Consider the following 18590-nt stretch of genomic DNA (forward strand, 5'->3'; position numbering starts at 1 on the left):
GCTTTCCCTGTTATTCAATTAGCAAACATAAATGTCTCTTGAATCTAGTTAGGGCCCCTGCTGGTACTTATTGGTGCCTTTGTAAAAATTAGAAAAAAGTGCCCCTTCTGGGTAGACAGATTCTAAAAAGTATCCTGTCTGGGCAGAGCAAGTAGAAAAATAGTGTTCCTCCAAAGGGGCTTGGATCCTTTTGGCTGGCTGGGTGCTAGCTGATGTCAACACCCATACACTCTTGGCCTATGCTGCTTTCTGGGCCACAGCCTGCAAAACCAACATGGAGCTTGGAACAGGAAGCGGGAAATAGTGTCCCATTGCTTCAGTCCTTTTCTGTCTTCAAACATCTGGAAGTTTTCTTATTTGGGGTTTAATGGGAGTTAACCTATTCTGATGGTAGTGGCATGTGGGAAGTGGGGTCATAGAATTACTACTTGATTTTGGTATAAACAAAGTGAAATCTCCATGTGTAGATCAATACAGCTTCCTCCTTCCAGCATAAATTGTTACAAGTACATAACAGGCTCTTTCATTGAAAAGAAAACCCATTCCCTGGAACCCAATGAACCTCTTGGAAAGATTTGTTCATTTTAAGGAATTATCAAATGACTGCTTCTGTGGCCTGTGGGAATACACACACACACACACACACATACACAAACACAAACTCAGAGTCATGCACATAGAACAAAACTTTTCTGATGTGTTGTTTTTATTATATATTACTAATAGTTATATCAAAATATCCCTTATATTTTCTGATTTACAGTTTCAGAAGCTGCTACCTTGCTATGAAAAGTGTCACTCCCCCCTTGTCTGTGCTTATCAAAATAGGAAAGAAATGAATAGAAAACCTAAGGATTTCCCCCCCTTCTTCTTATTCCAGGTGATGTGTTCCACATCACTGCTCCCAATAAATTCACCTTTGAGGAGGCTGAAGAAGAGTGTGAAAACCAGGACGCCAGGCTGGCGACAGTGGGGGAACTCCAGGCGGCATGGAGGAACGGCTTTGACCAGTGTGATTATGGGTGGCTGTCGGATGCCAGCGTACGCCACCCTGTGACTGTGGCCAGGGCGCAGTGTGGAGGTGGTCTACTTGGGGTGAGAACCCTGTATCGTTTTGAGAACCAGACAGGCTTCCCTCCCCCTGATAGCAGATTTGATGCCTACTGCTTTAAACGTAAGTGTTTAATATCTTTTAAAAAATTTCAGATTAAAAAAAAATACTTCAAAGGCATGCACAGACATTCAACTAGCCATTGGAATGGATTCCATATCTTGCAGTATATGCACAGAATGGAAACAGTTCAGGGGCCTTCAGAAGCAAGCACATTGAACAGCAACAAGATGGTTAAAACAAGAGGAAGACTGACAAATGGATTTTTAGAGGGGATGGGGAAATATTTGGTTAAGGTCTTAACTTTATATGTTATACCCAGAATCATAGAACATATTTCTGAATAATTGTTTTATATTAATTTAAGTCCTCAAATACAATTTTTTTTGATGCTATAATGTTGAGACCAACTATTACTGGGTAAATCCTTGAATTCTGTTTGTCTTATTTGATATCACTTTCTTTGAAATGGCAGAGAATTTAGATTTCAGTAATTGCAGGTGAGTAATTAGAGCTGACATGGATCATTATAATGTTCAATTCCCACTTAAAAATGAACCATACTGTCAATAAAAATATCCATGTATCTCATCTTATTTCAAGTAATGGATATGTGCCTTTTAATGATTAATTCTATACTGAATTAATTGAAGTATAGTATATCCCCTTTGTAACAAGTTAAAACAAACAGGCTATCTTCGATTAGATTTACTACTTAAAATTAGTTTTATGTAATATTTTTCAACATTCATGATATAATTATGTCAAAATTTCAGACACCCTTACGTTATTTTGGCAACAATAATCACATGATATAGTATCATGATTGTAGAATGCTTTAAACAAGAAAGTAACTATAAGCTTATTGTAATATTTACTGGAGGGTCTATATTGTGCCAGCTAATCAATGAATGCCTAGAGTTTTTGGGGACCTTGTGGATGTCCAACTAAGTCATATTATATTGAAATATCATAGGTTTTTTGTTTTTGTTTTTGTTTTTTACTAAATTGCCAATGTATCTTGTTATTGCAGTATTCAACATCAATGAGTAGAAAAAAACAGTAGGGTAATTATGTAATTGGTTTCTAAACTAAATATGCAGCTGTATTCGTCAGTGCAAAGGACAGAGCTGTAATATCAAGTAGTCAACAGAATAGGTGTTAGTTCAATGGAAAGGTTTCATTCCACATACTTCTTTCTGTCTCCCGGCAAGATGCCTCTGCTTGCACTTCTTCCCCCGGACTCAACTTTCTGAGTGTTAAAGCCATGTGTTGTGTATTAGCTTGATACAAGCTGGCTAGTTCACAAAAGGCCATTGAAAATACGAGCTTTTGTATTCAGACCCTGAAACAACAGAAAAGGTCTTTCCTAATCATTTTCAGAAAAACAACAACAATTAACAAAAACCTTATTATAAAAGTAGGTATATATACATTTCTTGAAGTTGTAGTCGTACTACACTGATTTCCAGATAACTTAGGCTCTAATATCAGCTTCGTATGAAGTAACTGATGTGATGAAGGAACAAGGTCAGATTATGTGTAGGAGGGAAGGGAAAGGCTAACATAAGGGAGGAGCAGATCATCCAGACGGCCTTATCCAGTTGACTTTTTCTGTGCTTTATAAAACTGGCACTAGAAAACTTTTTTTTTTTAATTTTTTATTGTTGGTTGTTCAAAACATTACATATTTCTTGATATATCATATTTCACACNCCCCTCCCCTCTTCTAGAAAACTTTTAAATAACATGTTTTCTTCCCCAGGGTAAAACTAAAATCAAAATCTGTCTGTCACCACAAACACTAGCAAGGAATTCATCCTCCTGAGTTTTAAATTATTTATTTAAATGAAAAATTCACATGAGTGTATAAAATAAATAATGAGATACTTAGATTTAAATAGATTAATCACCTACCAAAAATCTACATATAATAGGAAATATGTTTGAAGGTTTAGTTCTATGATTTTCTAATTCATTTAAATGTATATAACTTATAAATAGAATGGGTTCATAACTGGGTTCTTTTCTCCCTAGACTGGAGTCCAGATCCTTGTTTATTTCCTCCTTGCCCAAGACCTAAGCACATTCAGAATTCATTCAGCATGTAAGAGGTTAAGAAAGTTCAGTTATAACAGAAAAGCCTTCCTTAAGCTACACATAGTATCCATAGCTTCTTCAATCTTCTAACACATTATTTAAGGATATTATATATTTTTAAAGACTTTGAGAAACATTCTCAAGTTGATCAATGTCCCTTTTTCCCACATAGTCCAGTAGTGACTAAATTATGTAGGGGAACATTTGCAGGAGTCATGGACTAGCTATAGTCCTAATAATGATTTCCAGTGATGTACAGCTGGCTGGTTAAGTAGTAGAATTTTCTATATGCCCATAGTTTTCTCATTTGCTTTTATCAAACATGGAAATTGTTTTTTTAAACCATGTGAGTAAACATCCTAAATCTTATTTTACTGTAATTCTCTTTTTCCTTATAAGTCAGAATAGTACCCTTACAATAACTGATAATAAATACAGTTAGAATCTATTCTGGTCAAATAAATTTGAACAACAGGTGAATGAATGTCTTGGTGAAGTAAAGTTTTCCTAGTTCCCCTTCATGATTAAACTAGACTGTGAACTTTTTATTTTTTCTTTGATCTCAGAATTAAACATGTTCTGTGAAATTCAGAAAGTAATACAAAGGGCTTTGAGAGTTCACTCCATATATCCCCAAATTTGAATGAATCAAAACCATTTAAAACTAATGAAAATCTACATTGCATATTATTAAGATCTCCAAGAGAGGGAGAAGGGTGTGATTCCTAGAAAAGCTGTTCTAAGATTCAATGACCATTACCCTCAGATAGTTTTTATAATTATCTAAGAGTTTGAACATTATTTCTAATTATCTAAGAGTTTGAATCCATATTTCCCTTTTAAGTTGGAGACCAGTATCTAAATAACAGTCATTTCTATTGAACACAATTGTTTAATTGTCCCTCAGCATCTTCTCTAATTGTAATAATTTCCCTGTTTCAAAATCTAAATTTCTAAACCCCTAATCATCATATAATTTTGTTTTGATCCTTCATTGCTTTTCACATCCCTCTGTTTGGTTAAGTTTGGAATTAGAAATAGTGGTCTAGAGCAGACTAAATTAGTTCCTGCCACTTTATATACTAGTCTATATATGTTTACATTTAAAATTGACTTGCCCTTCCAACCTGTGGTCACATCACTATTTTTTTTTTGTGACCTAAACTAAATCATAATTGGCCCTATGGTGCTAATGGTAATCCTTCTCTAATTTGTATTTCAAAAATGATTCCTGTCTATTAGATTTGAATCAGGATTCAATCACTCATGAAACTTTTAACAGATATTTCAAACTCTAATTTCATTGTTTTGACTTTACGACTTTCCTCAACTGTGAACCCAGGGTCAACCTATTGAATATCCCATCCATCTGTGACCTCTTCCCATGTTTATATATATTATATGTATCAAATTTAATAGAAGAACCAATTTAAAATTTCTCCATAATGTAGATAGTGTGGGGTATGAGTTAAATCAACTATCATGCTGCTAATAGGGGTTTTATATTTTATTAGGAAAATCTGCCTCATGTCTTGCAACAGAAGCACAGAGAAGATAGTCCATAGGACATAAAATACCATAAGTACTGTGATGTAAAACATCTGTGGGGCAGACAGCTGCAAAGGTTGGAAGGGAACTTTTGTGGGAACAGAAATATGCTGGTTTTTGTTGGCTTCCTCAATAATGAAGTTGACGGAACACTGGTAGTTTTCCAAGACCAAAATGTCTCCATGTGAATGTACCTTCTGGGAGGGGGGGACACTTTTAGAGTACTCTAGAGTTGTGTTTTCATCTTCATAAGTCATCAGCAACACAGTGATATATTTTCTTAAGACATCTCTTTGTAGGTATTTGTACACTCAGAAAATTATTTCCTTTTTTGGAATGGCCGCAACAAATGGCACAGATGACCAGATACACTGAGCTATGATGGAAGTCAGCTGTTAAGTTGACGAAAAAGCCACCCAACCCCAAAAGGAAGTCTGAGGTTTTTCATTCTGGGTTATATAATTAATTAACGTAATTGTAAGCAGACTTTCTTAAATGGGGTTCTAAAATTGTCAAAATCCTTTTTTTTTTCCTAAAAACAAAATCACCTAAATCCTGGCTTTGTAAGGCAGAGATGTATTGCTAACACTTTGCTATATGACAAGGCTATAAGACAGCAATAGCAAGCTGTAACGTAATAATTAACAATGATATATGTTTATTTAGTTTTTTAAATCTGAGTCCATTTAAAAAATACTATGAAAATATTTTCACAGCATTATAGAGAGTTGCTAGCAGAGAGCGTGGGTTGGAATGTAGGAAGACCCAATTCACAAGGCTTTTCTTTGGCCCCAAAGCAATATCACCTTCTTTTAAGTTAATTTCATCAGCCATGGAAATACTCAGAGGGAAAAGGTAAAATTAGCTTTTTTGTTGTTATTAATAATAATATGATTAGATTTTCTCTAATATGTAGTTCTGTAAAAGGTTATATTATGTTTCCATGGGAACTTTCTCTGTACATATTTTTTACTATTTCCCCAAAGAATGCTATTATAAGACAAACATGATATTTGGCAGTAAATGAGGTAACGGTTATGAAATTTCAGAGGATAGAGAATTGAATTAAAAGAAAAATAGCCAACCTCATTTTGGGTCTTTAAGTTGTTCTTGTCAATCAAAGTAGACCAATACTTTTTTTCAGGAAATGAAGGCAGAAAGAGTTTTTCCTAAAAAACGGGGAGAAAAAAAGATTATTTAACTTTTTTTTTTTAAAAAGACTTCAGTTCTTTTTTGTTTTGTTTTGTTTAATTTTGTTTTAATAAAAGAGGATAAATAGTGACAGGATTTAAAGAACATTTACATGCACAACAATGTAAATGGTCACCAAGTTTTCCTTATAAAATTGATTATTCTGGGCTCTAAAGTGGTTTAAGACATGATGATAGCTAGTAACAGCACGTGCCAGACAAAAAGTAAGGAACCTATTACTGCGCTATTCTGATTACTATAAAATCACATCATTTTATCATTAAGTTTTGACAGAGAAGATGGAGCCAAAAAGTACCTAATTTTGTTTCTCAAGAGGTCCTGTATGGGGATTATTAAAAAGAAGGTACCAGATATTATAGATTCTGCAGATATTACAGCTATTATCAGAGAGAATGTGCATTACCTGTACAACCAGCTGTAAGTCCTACAGGATGTAACAAAACAATAATTATGAGTTTCCTTAGAATGCTTCCTATCTGAGTTCAGTGGCAACTAATTTTGATTTTCAAAAATACTAATTTCTTAAAAAGCACAATATCTATATGCTAGGCTGCTGCAGTTTCCCTGTGTCAAGAAGGAGTTTTATTTATAGTAGTCATTTTAGTGCACTATTTAAATTTCTTTAAAAGAGCCCAGCCATTCTCTGTCAATCTGGAGACATTATAATATGGCTTTTGATGATGATACATTCCTTTATATTGTCCGGCTCTACCCTTTTCCTGATGCTCAGGGTAGATCCAGTGACTTGTAATTGTGGACATAAAACATATCATGTAGGCACTGTACTTCCTGTAAGTTTGTGTTTTATGTTAAACTAAGAGTAGGACCAAGACCCTGAAGAAGGTCAAACACAGTGTATAGAACATAGAACACAATGTAGAACAACACATGCCAGCCAGCCTCTGCCAGACGCATTGTATAACTTATTAGAAACAAATCTACAGAGTTGAAAGGAAGATGAAGACAAATGTCCAACACCTGGAATCAAGTGAAGATTGGTATAAAAAAAGTTTAATATCCTGTTTTTATGAAAGTCTCCACATGATGGACAATGTAATGGTTTGTAACTCAGTTGCATTTGATGTGGGTTTTTTGTTGTTTTGCAGTCTGTGACACTCCCTCTCCCCTGAGACGCTGTACAGTTTGAGAAGGAGGGAGGGTGTGGAGAGAGCTAGTGGCAGGGCACAGTAGCTTCCAGAATAATAGTGCCAAGTTTTCCCACTAGGTGTCAAGGTGCTGCTGTTGGTTATGATAAATAAGCTCCTGTGCCTCCAGAATCTGCATTTCCACTTTTTTGGACTTCTCTATATGTTGAAACTATATAGTGTTCAGTTTCCTTAATTGAGAACATGCATTCATACCTGTGGGCAAAAATTCATTCCCTTATAACATAAAACAACTTACGAATTTCAGTAACTGTTCAATTATCTCTCTTTGGGTTAAGTACAAATTTTAGACTCCTTTCCATCACTAAATACTTTGGGTTCACCTGAAAATAACACAGCAGCATTTAACAAACACTGGACATACAGCATTTTTTTAAAATTTTTAGTGACTTGTCTAATCAACTCTTTGAAATTATTTTTCTAGCTAAACAGAATATAACAGAGTCTACAACCATCGAATTGAACATCCTCGCAGAAACTACATCACCCAGTTTATCCAAAGAACCACAAATGGTACTCGACAGAACTACACCAATCATCCCTTTAGTCACCACATTACCTATCATTACAAAAAAGTTCCCTCCTATAGGAAATATGGTCAATTTTGAACAGAAAGCCACCACCCAATCTCAGGCGATCACAGACAGATTAGCCACTGTGTCACACACGTCTGTTGGGAGTTCTGAGAAGCCTTGGGATATGGACTACTACTCACCTTCTGCTTCAGGACCGCTTGAAAAGCCAGACATATCTGAAATTAAGGAAGGAATGCTCCAAAGTACAACTGTTATCTCCCAGCATGCTACTGATTCTTGGGATGGTATCATGGAAGATACAGAAACAAAAGAATCAGTAACACAGATTGAGCAAATAGAAGTGGGTCCTTTAGTAACATCTATGGAAATCTCAAAGCACACTCCTTCCAAGGAATCATTTGTAACCAAAACACCATTTGTATCCACAGAAATGACCTCAGAATCCAAAACTGAAGAGAAAACAGTAAGCACCACTCCTGATTTGGTGAGCACAAGTCACTCTGAATTCACCCTGGGAAAAGAAGATAGTGAAGACAGAACACTTACAGCTAGATCTGATCAGGGTACCTTGGTCCTTAGCCAAGTACCCGAAGTCATTACAGTATCAAAGACTTCAGAAGACACCACCCACTCTCAGTTAGAGGACTTGGAGTCAATCTCAGCATCCACAACTGTTTCCCCCATAACGATGCCTGACAACGATGGATCTTCGATAGACAGCTGGGAAGAGAAACAAACAAATGGTAGGATAACTGAAGATATATTTAGCCCATCTTTGTCTACTACACCTTTCCCATCACAGCACATTACAGAAGTAGAATTGTTCCCTTATTCTGGTGATAAAATATTAGTAGAGGGAATATCTACAGTTATTTACCCCTCACCACAAACAGAAATGACACAAGGAAGAGAAAGAACAGAAACACCAAGGCCAGAGGTGGGAACGGGTCCTCATACAGATGTTGGAATACAGGAAAAGTTCACCAAAGATCCATTTATAGGTAAAACAGAGGAAGAAGACTTCTCTGAAATGAAGCTCTCTATCTCTCCTTCAGATCAAATTCATTTTACACAATCTACTATGGAAATGACTACATCTTTTGATTCCCCATCATGGATGACAATGAAGCCAACTGTGAAGCCAACAGAAGCAAAAGATGTTGAGGAAGACAGTGTAACAGCTCTGGTTGGATTAGGAACAGATGGCTATCAAGGTACTGCCAAGTATGAGGAAGATATTACCACAGTGCATTCAACCCACAGTACTTTAAGTGTGGAGGTGGTCACTGTATCAAAGTGGTCATGGGATGAAGACAATGCAACATCAAAGCCTTTAGAGTCCACAGAACATTCACACTCTCCAGAATTTCCTCCTGTCTTACTCACCACTATGGGAGAAAATGGAAAGGATCAAGAAATCCCAAGCTTTACTCAAGATGGAGGAGATGAATTTACTCTTATTCCAGATAGTGCTCAAAAGCCATTAGAAAAGTTCACAGATCATGGGAAATTCACAGTTAAATTTCAGCCAACTACATCTATTAGTATAGCAGAAAAGTCAACTTCTAGACCTTCAACCACTGAAGAAAGAGTTCCACCTACCACAAGCACAGGAGAACAAGTTCATGCAACCACAGAAGGAAGTGCCATGGACGAAGAAGAAGATATAGACATCTCTAAGCCAGAACCTACTGTCTCTCCCTTTGCATACACTTCAGATGTGGAAGGAGTAACATTTGTTAATTATAGTAGCACCCAGGAGCCTACTACGTATGTAGACATGTCCTATACCATTCCTCTCTCTGTAATTCCCAAGACAGAATGGGTTGTGTTAATACCTCCTGTTACATCAGAAGGTGAAGTTCTAGGGGAGCCCTCTCAAGACATACGTGTCATTGAACATATTCACACAGAAGCAACTGTGTCTCCTGAAACTCTGAGAACAACAGAAATCTCACAGGGAACAAGTCAGGAAGAATTCCCTTGGGATGAACCAACTTCAGGGAAACCAGTTCCTGCTCTGAGTTCTACAGTGGGCCCACCCAAGGAGGCAACCACATCATTGGATGAAGAGGGTGACGGATCAGCATTTACAGTCTCTGAAGATATATTAGGAACAGGTTTTACGAGAGTCCCGATTTTAGAAACAACCCCATTTGGAAAAATTGAGTCTTATCCACCTGGTGCTGTAACTGAGCACAAAGCAGAAACAGATGAAATGGTAAAACTAATACCAAGTGTCAGGCCCAAAGTATTTTTAACTCCAGAACCTGAAGAAAAATATGAAGCAGAAGGTAGTAGTACAACAGAATTTGCGTCACCTTTGAGTCCTCTGAGCACCCGTGTTACCCAGTTTGTAGAGGAAGCCACTACTGAGAAAAGAGAGAAAACCTCTCTAGATTATATTGATATAGGCTCAGGGTTATTTGAAAAGCCCAAAGCCACAGATCTTGCAGAATTTCCAACAGTCAAAGCTAAGATTCCAAGTGACATCCCCATTGCCTTCAGCCCAGTAGACAGACTCCACACAATCCCAGCATTCAAGCCATCTACAGCATTCACTGAAAAACCACTTCTCATTGACAGGGACCTTGGCGAAAAAACAACACGAGACATGGTACTCGTTGCACAATCAACATCTCATGTTCCTCCCACCACCCTTGTTGATATTGTAACTAAGGAAACAGAAACCGATATTGATAGAGATTATTTCACCACGTCAAGTATTTCTGCTACACAGCCAACAAGACCACCCACTGTGGAAGGCAAAGAGGCCTTCAGATCTCAGGCATTTTCCACTCCACAACCCCCGGAGGGGACAAAATTCCACCCTGATGTAAATGTTTATATTATTGAGGTCAGAGAAAACAAGACAGGTAAGTCTTTGCTTTCTAGACATGCCTTTCAAGGCAATCAGCATTTTATATTGAAAGTTACTTTTTGGAAAAAATTAATCAACATACCAAATGCTGCCATTAGAAGATAACTGGAGTGTGAAAAAAAATGTATTAGCTTCATATATTTGTACAAGAATTGGAAGAATATGTTAAACAATTTGGAAGAATGTTAGATTCGATTTTGTTTTATTAAAGTCATAAGAAGCCCTGCTTTACCATCTAATATAACCAAATCATCACCGTTACATCACTTCAGAACATGCAGAACAAAATGTTTTAATTTCAGTGTCTTTCCATACATTACTACTCAAGTGTAGCACTAGACTGTGTTAACATTCCATTGGTCTGTAACTATTAACCCTTGGTACTTACAATGTGGACAGCTAAAACATTTTTGCATATCCCTACTGTTGACAGAAAGACACTTAACCATTTGCTTTGATTTTTTCCCCATGATTTTGCAGGTTTATTATGCAACTTGTAGGTGGGTAATACGTCTCTAGTTTAAATATATTTTCATGCAAATTCAACATATTTTTAACCTATTGTTTTTAGTACCTTGATATGTTGTTTTTAGTACCTCAATGTGGCACTATTAGGAATGCAATCTAGCTCATTTCTAGGTGTTATTATAATTCTTTGTATCTAATGGAATTTCAGAAGATGGATATGTAAGCAGACCTTTGTTTGCAAACACTAGGCTGTAATATTGTTTATTTTATTATTTAACTTTTTTTCTCTAGGAATGTTTGCAATGCCTTCTATTCCAACTCAAATATTTTAGCCCTCTGACAGAATTCTTAAATGCTGTTTCTTTATACTGATTAATACTTGCAATTGTCATTATCAAAAGTGACTTATTCTTGCCTAATTCTTTAATTGCTTAATTCTTTTAAATTTGGTAAGTTGAGTTGAAAATGCGTAGCATATGCACCAGTGAATCATCGGCTTTGATGATGGGTCCATCAATAGATGAATTCAAGCTTGTCTCTTTTCATTTTAAAAGCTAAGATCACTGATTTTAGGAAATTGTTCTTTTCTAATTTTAATTTAAGAATTAAATGAATAAGCATTCATTTTTCCTTGACCTGGCTTTGAGAAGCCAGACTGCAAGGATATCGTTTTGGTGGGGTTTCTTACTGTTGGAATACTCCCTTTGGGTCTCATTTTTCTGAAGAGTGATGCTTTCTCTAGAGTGCTCAGGAGCACACCTGTGGGAAGCAGGCTGGTAGCTCTATTTTCAGGTCAGTTAGCATCCAGTTGGAAATATGGAAATTCATGGTTTCTATAGACTTTGTATATCCAGAATTTTTTCAGGGTAAACTGTTTGCATGGCAATGAATAGTTGATAAGAGAACATATCCCCCAGCGCTGAACTTAATCTCCACTTCTCTGCAGTTTAAAGAGGCATGCTTTCCTTGTTAATGGTGCTGTTTCTTGGAAACAATTACATATTTCCTTTCTTCTACATTCCTTTTCTGTCTCTCAGAGCTGAGTAGAAAAGAGAAGTTACCAAGAAATAGGAATGATGATTACTGTTAGAAGGATTAGAAAAGAGAGAGAAAGATGTAACCATGGGGCTGGGGGGAAGTGAAGAGAAACAAGGAGGAAATTACTGCCAATACATAATTGGAGAATTTGGAAAAGTACTTGAGCAACTTATTCTATAGAGGTTTTCCTCAATTTATATTACTCTGTTAATGTAAATATTGAGTTGAATTGAATAACATAAAATGCAGTACAAATGTTCTTCATCTACCAATTCTTTTAAATGGGAGATTGTACATTGTTAGGACAATCAAATTACAAAATGGAACAAGCTAAGTTGAGGATACATAGCACCTTAGATTACCTGAGGAGAGTTGGCAGTCATTAGGAAAACAAAAACAAAACACTTAAGTTTATAAGTGGTTATTCAAAACAGAGAATCTGAATAACCCAGCCTGAAGCAATTTATACTAAGGGTCTAGTTTTTTTTTTAATATTTTTATTTTTAGTTGTAGTTGGACACAATACCTTTGTTTTATTTATTTTTATGTGGTGCTGAGGATTGAACCCAGGGCCTTGCATGTGCTAGGCGAGTGCTTTCCACTGAGCCACAACCCCAGCCCCTAAGGGTATAGTTTTATGTGAGTTATTGATATAAATTCATACAGACCTGGGAGATATGAATAGGTGTTTTTTTTCCCCTCCCACTTTTAAAATGTGGAGCTCTGCTCCTCTTCCAGCTAATTTTGTTTTATGTTGATTTATAATTGGTCAGAAAACTGTGGAATATTTGTATGACTCCATCAGGTGGGGTTTCAGTGCATGTGTAAGAGTGTGTGTGTGTGGAGGTATGTTATCTATTGAGCAATCTATTTATCATCTCTAGTTTTGTGTGTTCTATATATGCTGTCCTTAATAATAAAACCATTGTTTATTGTCTTTATAAAACAATGAGATTTATTTACTTAGGCCCAACTGCTTACTTACACTAATATTATTTGTTTCCAATAAGAAATTCAATTTTCCATCATTTTGAACTTTGGCAAGGGAAAACCCTAAAGCACATGTTCAATTAATGAGTTCTAAGGCAGGTGCATACATTAATAAGGGAAAGTGCAGATATGCCTGGAAAACTAACCTTTTTATGTACCAAGTCCCATTTTTCCAGACTGGAAAATCCTTGGTGCATGTATAAACTTGTATAAATCTATTCCTCTGAATAAATTGACCTTTACATATGCTTTGTATCTAAATAAGCAAAAATACCACCCATGCTATATTATACCAAGGCATTCATAATTTTTGCTGCACTCAGCAAGTCATATAAATCTCGATTTCTTTTTTTTAATGCTATGAAATAAAACATGCTACTCAGGACATGCTTATGTTATATTTGCTCAAGTGGATCTTAATAGCAACTTAAGGGTGCTGTGGCTGGAGGGCAACTGGTTAGCAGTTAAAAAAATCTGAAGGAACTTTTCAGCTCATTAAAGTTTTATGAGCTGAAAAATGCTATGGGGTGTGTTTAACAGTGGTTCAGGGGGTACTGAACACTTGACTCCTGTCTATTTCAGGAGTAATTTGCACACCTGCATTTTGAAAAATTGTTGAAAGGTTTTCTTTGTGAATACATATAAAGGCTACAGAGTTTGAAGGTGTAGGAAGAGTTTCAATTCTAGAATTTTTTTTTAAAAGCACTATACTAAATCATTTGAAATGTTACAAGTTAATGTAATAGAACTATAAGTTTTTAAAAAAACTGATATACTGGTATCTTTAAGTTAGAGAATAATTTGGAAATCTGGACTTTAAATACCAATATTATTAGACAAATAATTAGTTATAACCTCAAAATAGGCAGTTCTTAGTTTTTTTATATGAATGAGTTCATATATGCTACTATGTGTCAGGCCTTCTTGATATTGTCTTGTTATATTTTCTTTTTATTGGTTTTATTATTTCTACACAAATATAAATATAAGGCAGACATAAAGCCAAAATTAAACTAAAGTGATATAAAAATTAAAGTACTGATAAAATTACTAATATAATGCTATTACAGGTTAATTAGATTCTGAGGAAGAATTTTGGGCATCAAAATTAGAGTTCAGTTTGCTCAATTTCCTAATGGAGAATTATTATATATTATTGTTTATAAAATTCAGCATTAACTCCCATCTGATTAATTTTTTTATCAATAAAGCTGAGAGATATAAATAAAGCTCAATAATTATTTTCTGAATACTGTGATGTTGTGGAGAGGATAAGAATAAGGAATATTGGCTCTGAGAACAAGAGATATCTGGTCAAATACCAATATTTATATTATTGATTGCATAATCATTGCTTTTTAGACAGTTATGTTTATGCAAGATAACCTCATATAACTTTTAAAAATCAGGTACTTCCCTATCCATCAATTCCTAAAAGAGCATAGACACTGGAAAGACTAATTTCTCAGTGGCATTCTTTTAGTTTGTTGAGAGTATATAATTTAGGACTGGGGTTATGGCTTAGTTGCAGAGCACTTGCCTAGCATGTGTGAGGGAGTGGGTTTGATTCTCAGCACCGCATATAAATAAGTACAAAATTAAAAGGTCTACTGAAAAAAAAAAGAAAAAAAAGGTCTACTGACAGCTGAAAAAAAAAAGAGTATATATCTTAGATTTGGTTAATGTTACTATGGGAAGATACCTTCAATGGCAAGAGAATAGCATGGTGCTATTTGATAGCATGGTGCTATTTGATTCTGCAGTTCTTGGCTGCTTCTTTCCTGCAGAATTTCAGATTCCATCTGCAAAAGAAGATGAGTTGGTGTCTGTACTGCATACATAGGTGGCTGCCTTTGCTGAGCTACACTTGTGGTTACTACTAGAGAAGCACATTTTTTTTTTTCCCTCTACAGGGCATTAGGATGTCTTATCCCATTGCTCATTGACTACCCACAGTCTAGAAAAGGATAGAGTTCTTCTTCAATTATTCAAATAATGAAAAGGGAAGAGAACTTTTATCTTCCCTTATTTCCAATAGTGTGATGGGGAAAAAATTGACCTGTTTCTAAATTATTAGTGATGTTAACACTGTACTGTAGATAATCCTTGTAAATGAATTATTTTGTATATGTAACACATACCTACACATACAGAAATGTACACAGAGAATTTCATTTTTCAAACTGCACTGTGTATTTTTTTAACTTACTAATCTTGAGGAAAACCTTTAAACAATTCAAAGTGTTTTCTTTAAAGGTTGAGGTTTAATAACAAAGGAGGTATTATCTAGAAAGCCAAAAGACACTTTGATGTCTCCTTCATAAAATGAATACTTTCTGAAATTAGCATTGGCAATTACAACTTACCAGTACTAAAACTACCACCAAGGAAGAAGTGTTATCCAAAGAAAAATAACCACATAACTATTATTAGCAGCTATATTGAGAAAGATGAATTCATCATCTTTAAGCAGAGTATAGTCAGTCAAGAATCATCTTTAGGTAAAGCTACAACATGCCTGGTCCTTTTTCAGATATTAAAGGGTAGAGGGAGAAAAAAAAAATAAACCATAGACTCTGTTGCCAAGCCTTTCAGTGCATATTGGGGAAATATTAACATAATCAAATATAATTGTAGTATAGAAACATATAATTACACACTACATAGTATGGTATGACAGACTATAAGTGACAGAAGAGGTCATCAAAGGAAGGAATCAGACAAGAAGTTAAGGAATATTTCAAAAGAAGAAGACAATTAAGCCAATCCTGATCGAGTGGTAGATTAAAACCAAATTATTGGAATCCAGTTATTTGCCAGTTGCTTCCTAATCAAGACTCCCCAGTAGGGCTAAGAAACACCAAGTGTAATTACCCATTTTTAAAAATAGAGTAATGATCAGAGAAGGCATGGCCAGCTTCAGAAACAGAATGCCTTCTTAGGATTAACCCAAAAATCTACACATTGAAACCAGAGATATTCAGCCAGGTTTCCCAGGAAGGAGTGTTATTACACTTTTGTGTGTTTCAACAATTATTACATTTTTATAAAGATAGCATCTTCTGTAAGTGTGTTTAGCTTTTAAATATATTCCCACAAGGTATCATGGCTTAGTACTACACACTTGCAAACTTAAATGGCATAAAAGTACTTTTAAAGAGTGTCTGCATACTTAAAGGTGACTTAAAGGTATGTGATCTCTAAATTCAAGTTGAATCAGCAGAATCACAGAACAGGTACTCTAAGTTGCAGAATGTGGAGTCAGTCTTTCATTTGCTTATGTGCAATGTAGATCCAGAAATGTATTAATTTTCCTGCCAGAATGTTTTTACTAGAAGATGTATGTAATAACTAGTTTTATATAGAATATTTTCTGAAGTTTGACCCACGTTCTTTCCAAATCACAGGGGTTATGAAACTGAAATTGTATATTGGTATATTCGTACATCTGTCTAATATGCCTAAGCATATGTATACATATATATCATACATACATATATTTTATAATTTATTAAACAGCTAAGTAATCACAATGTACCAACTACACTAGAATTGGAGTTTTTGAAGTACACACCATATTATTCTGAATGAATAGTCAATTATTCTATAGGGTACAGGAAAAAGGTAATTGATGTAGTAGAGCCTTTGGAAAGAGACTTAGATTCATGGTCAACACTATCATTTAGGATCTATTTGGTCTTGATAAATTGCTCACCCTCTGTAGGTCTTATCTGTATCATAATACCACACCCTCACAAGATTGCTTCAAGTACAGGATTTCCACAGGCCAACTGCTGGGGTAGGCGTGTCTCACATGTAGTATTCCTTAAGTGAAGAAGGCAGGAAGCATGGTGCTTGGCACAAGGGAACTGCTTAGCACAAATGAACTTCTCTCTCAACTCCAGAAATTATTGTTTCTCCAAACTTCTAAATGTAGGAAATATAGATTGTTTTGTACTAAGTAGCTAAAAGTTAAACCATCTCAAAATTCAAGATGATTTATGTCTCAAGGAGCCCAGTATAATTGTGCTTGGTATCTGCTTGACTGAAAGAGCATGTTAAAATTTTAATCCTTTGTGGTTATGTTAGTTTAGGGTTATGCTGCTTTGTACAAATCAGAAGCAGCTACAGCCTTTATTGAAACTTCAATATAGCATTGATTCTGTTGTACCTCAGAGTAGAATTCATTAGTTTTATGGGTTTTTTTTTTTTTTTTTGGATGTGTGTGAAAATTGGGCTTAGGATTTCAACCAACAACCAATTTAACTTTTTGTCAGAAAAAAAAAAGAGATTTTTTTTTTAACCACAATTCTTTACAAGTGTGTCCAGGTGTTGGGACTGGCCTCTTCTTGCTTATTCACAGACAGCATGGCCATTCCCTGCTGTCTTTTTGTTGTTGCCAAGGAAACCCCCAGTTCTCTACACAGGGATTACATTCTTCTTTCTTAAAAGCTCTTAGATCATTCATTTGTGCAATGAATAAAAAATGTATTCACAGGTCCAGACAGTGTTCAGAACTTTTTTGGGGGAGGGGTGTAGCTGGAGAGATGTGCGTGGTGAGAGGAGTGACAGTAATAAAAAGAAAGGAAAAAAAGAACACTCTCTGAGGTTGCATTTTAATGAGGTGAAGCTGAAAATTTTATGTTTTTAAGAAGATGTTGCTTATTTTTATCAGTTTAGAATATGTATAGCATTAGTCCTCAGTGAGACTACTTCTTCATACAAAAAACAGTTGGTTGTGAAGAAATCAATTCCAGGATTAGGACATAATTAGCAAGGGTAGAGGTGTTTTAGTGAAAACTGGTGTATGTTTTTTCATGTGCATCTAAGTGTTTTGATTTTTTTTACAGCATAATAGAGATGATAGAAATTATGAAATTTTTAAACTAGAGCATCAAATGGACAACGGAGAACCTATTTAATTGCATTAAAGTGCTGTTCCTTAGAGAGTGCCCATTTTATTTTTTAGTATGAGTCATGAGGGAGAAACATCTATTGGCAAGAAAATAAAGGATATAATATTCTTAAAAACAGTGAATTGATAATTTAGAGGAAAATGAATTATGGAGAACCTTCTAAATACTTGCTAGAATGTTTAGGGTAATTTATACAGTCTTTCTCCATAAATAAAGTCTAAACTGGAGATTTTTAACTCAGAAATAATCTCTGGTGTGAAGGGTAAAGTTTAATTGAAGTACTATATCACTGTGATATGCCCAACTTGTTTGCACAGACGTACAGTACAATCAGTGGCAGTAAACACCTTGACTGGCTTTTAATGACTTCATCTTTTCACCTTATAGCACAGTTTTCTTGATTCTCATGAGAGCAGTTCAGTTTATTTGTCCTTATGCTGTGAAAGGTTTAGTTTTTCTGAGATGAGAAAGGGAAAAGTAATATAATAATGTATAATTCTGGAGAATATGCTGGAATAGAATACAGTCGTCATTTCCCTATTGGAAATCTACTTCTTCTACTTTATTGGGAACCTACTTTACTATCCAAAGATAAAAATTCTCAGCCTATCTTCGAATGCTCAC

The 18590-nt window shown here is 35.3% G+C and overlaps 1 protein-coding gene across 4 annotated transcripts in view; it reads left to right on the top strand.

Moving 5' to 3' along the window:
- Positions 1 to 18590, top strand: part of Vcan (versican) — a 103531-nt gene that overhangs the window by 35997 nt on the left and 48944 nt on the right. For 2 of the 4 annotated variants that reach the window (XM_048800243.1, XM_015497869.2), the window contains exons 6-7: positions 881 to 1174; positions 7562 to 10549. In XM_048800243.1, the coding sequence (XP_048656200.1) occupies positions 881 to 1174; positions 7562 to 10549 (3282 nt within the window). The remainder of the gene's footprint in view (positions 1 to 880; positions 1175 to 7561; positions 10550 to 18590) is intronic. The other 2 variants (XM_015497867.2, XM_015497868.2) reach the window with 1 other exon arrangement.

Source organism: Marmota marmota, unplaced genomic scaffold (assembly GCF_001458135.2).
Source record: "Marmota marmota marmota unplaced genomic scaffold, marMar, whole genome shotgun sequence".
In the NCBI taxonomy this organism is placed as follows: domain Eukaryota; kingdom Metazoa; phylum Chordata; class Mammalia; order Rodentia; family Sciuridae; genus Marmota; species Marmota marmota.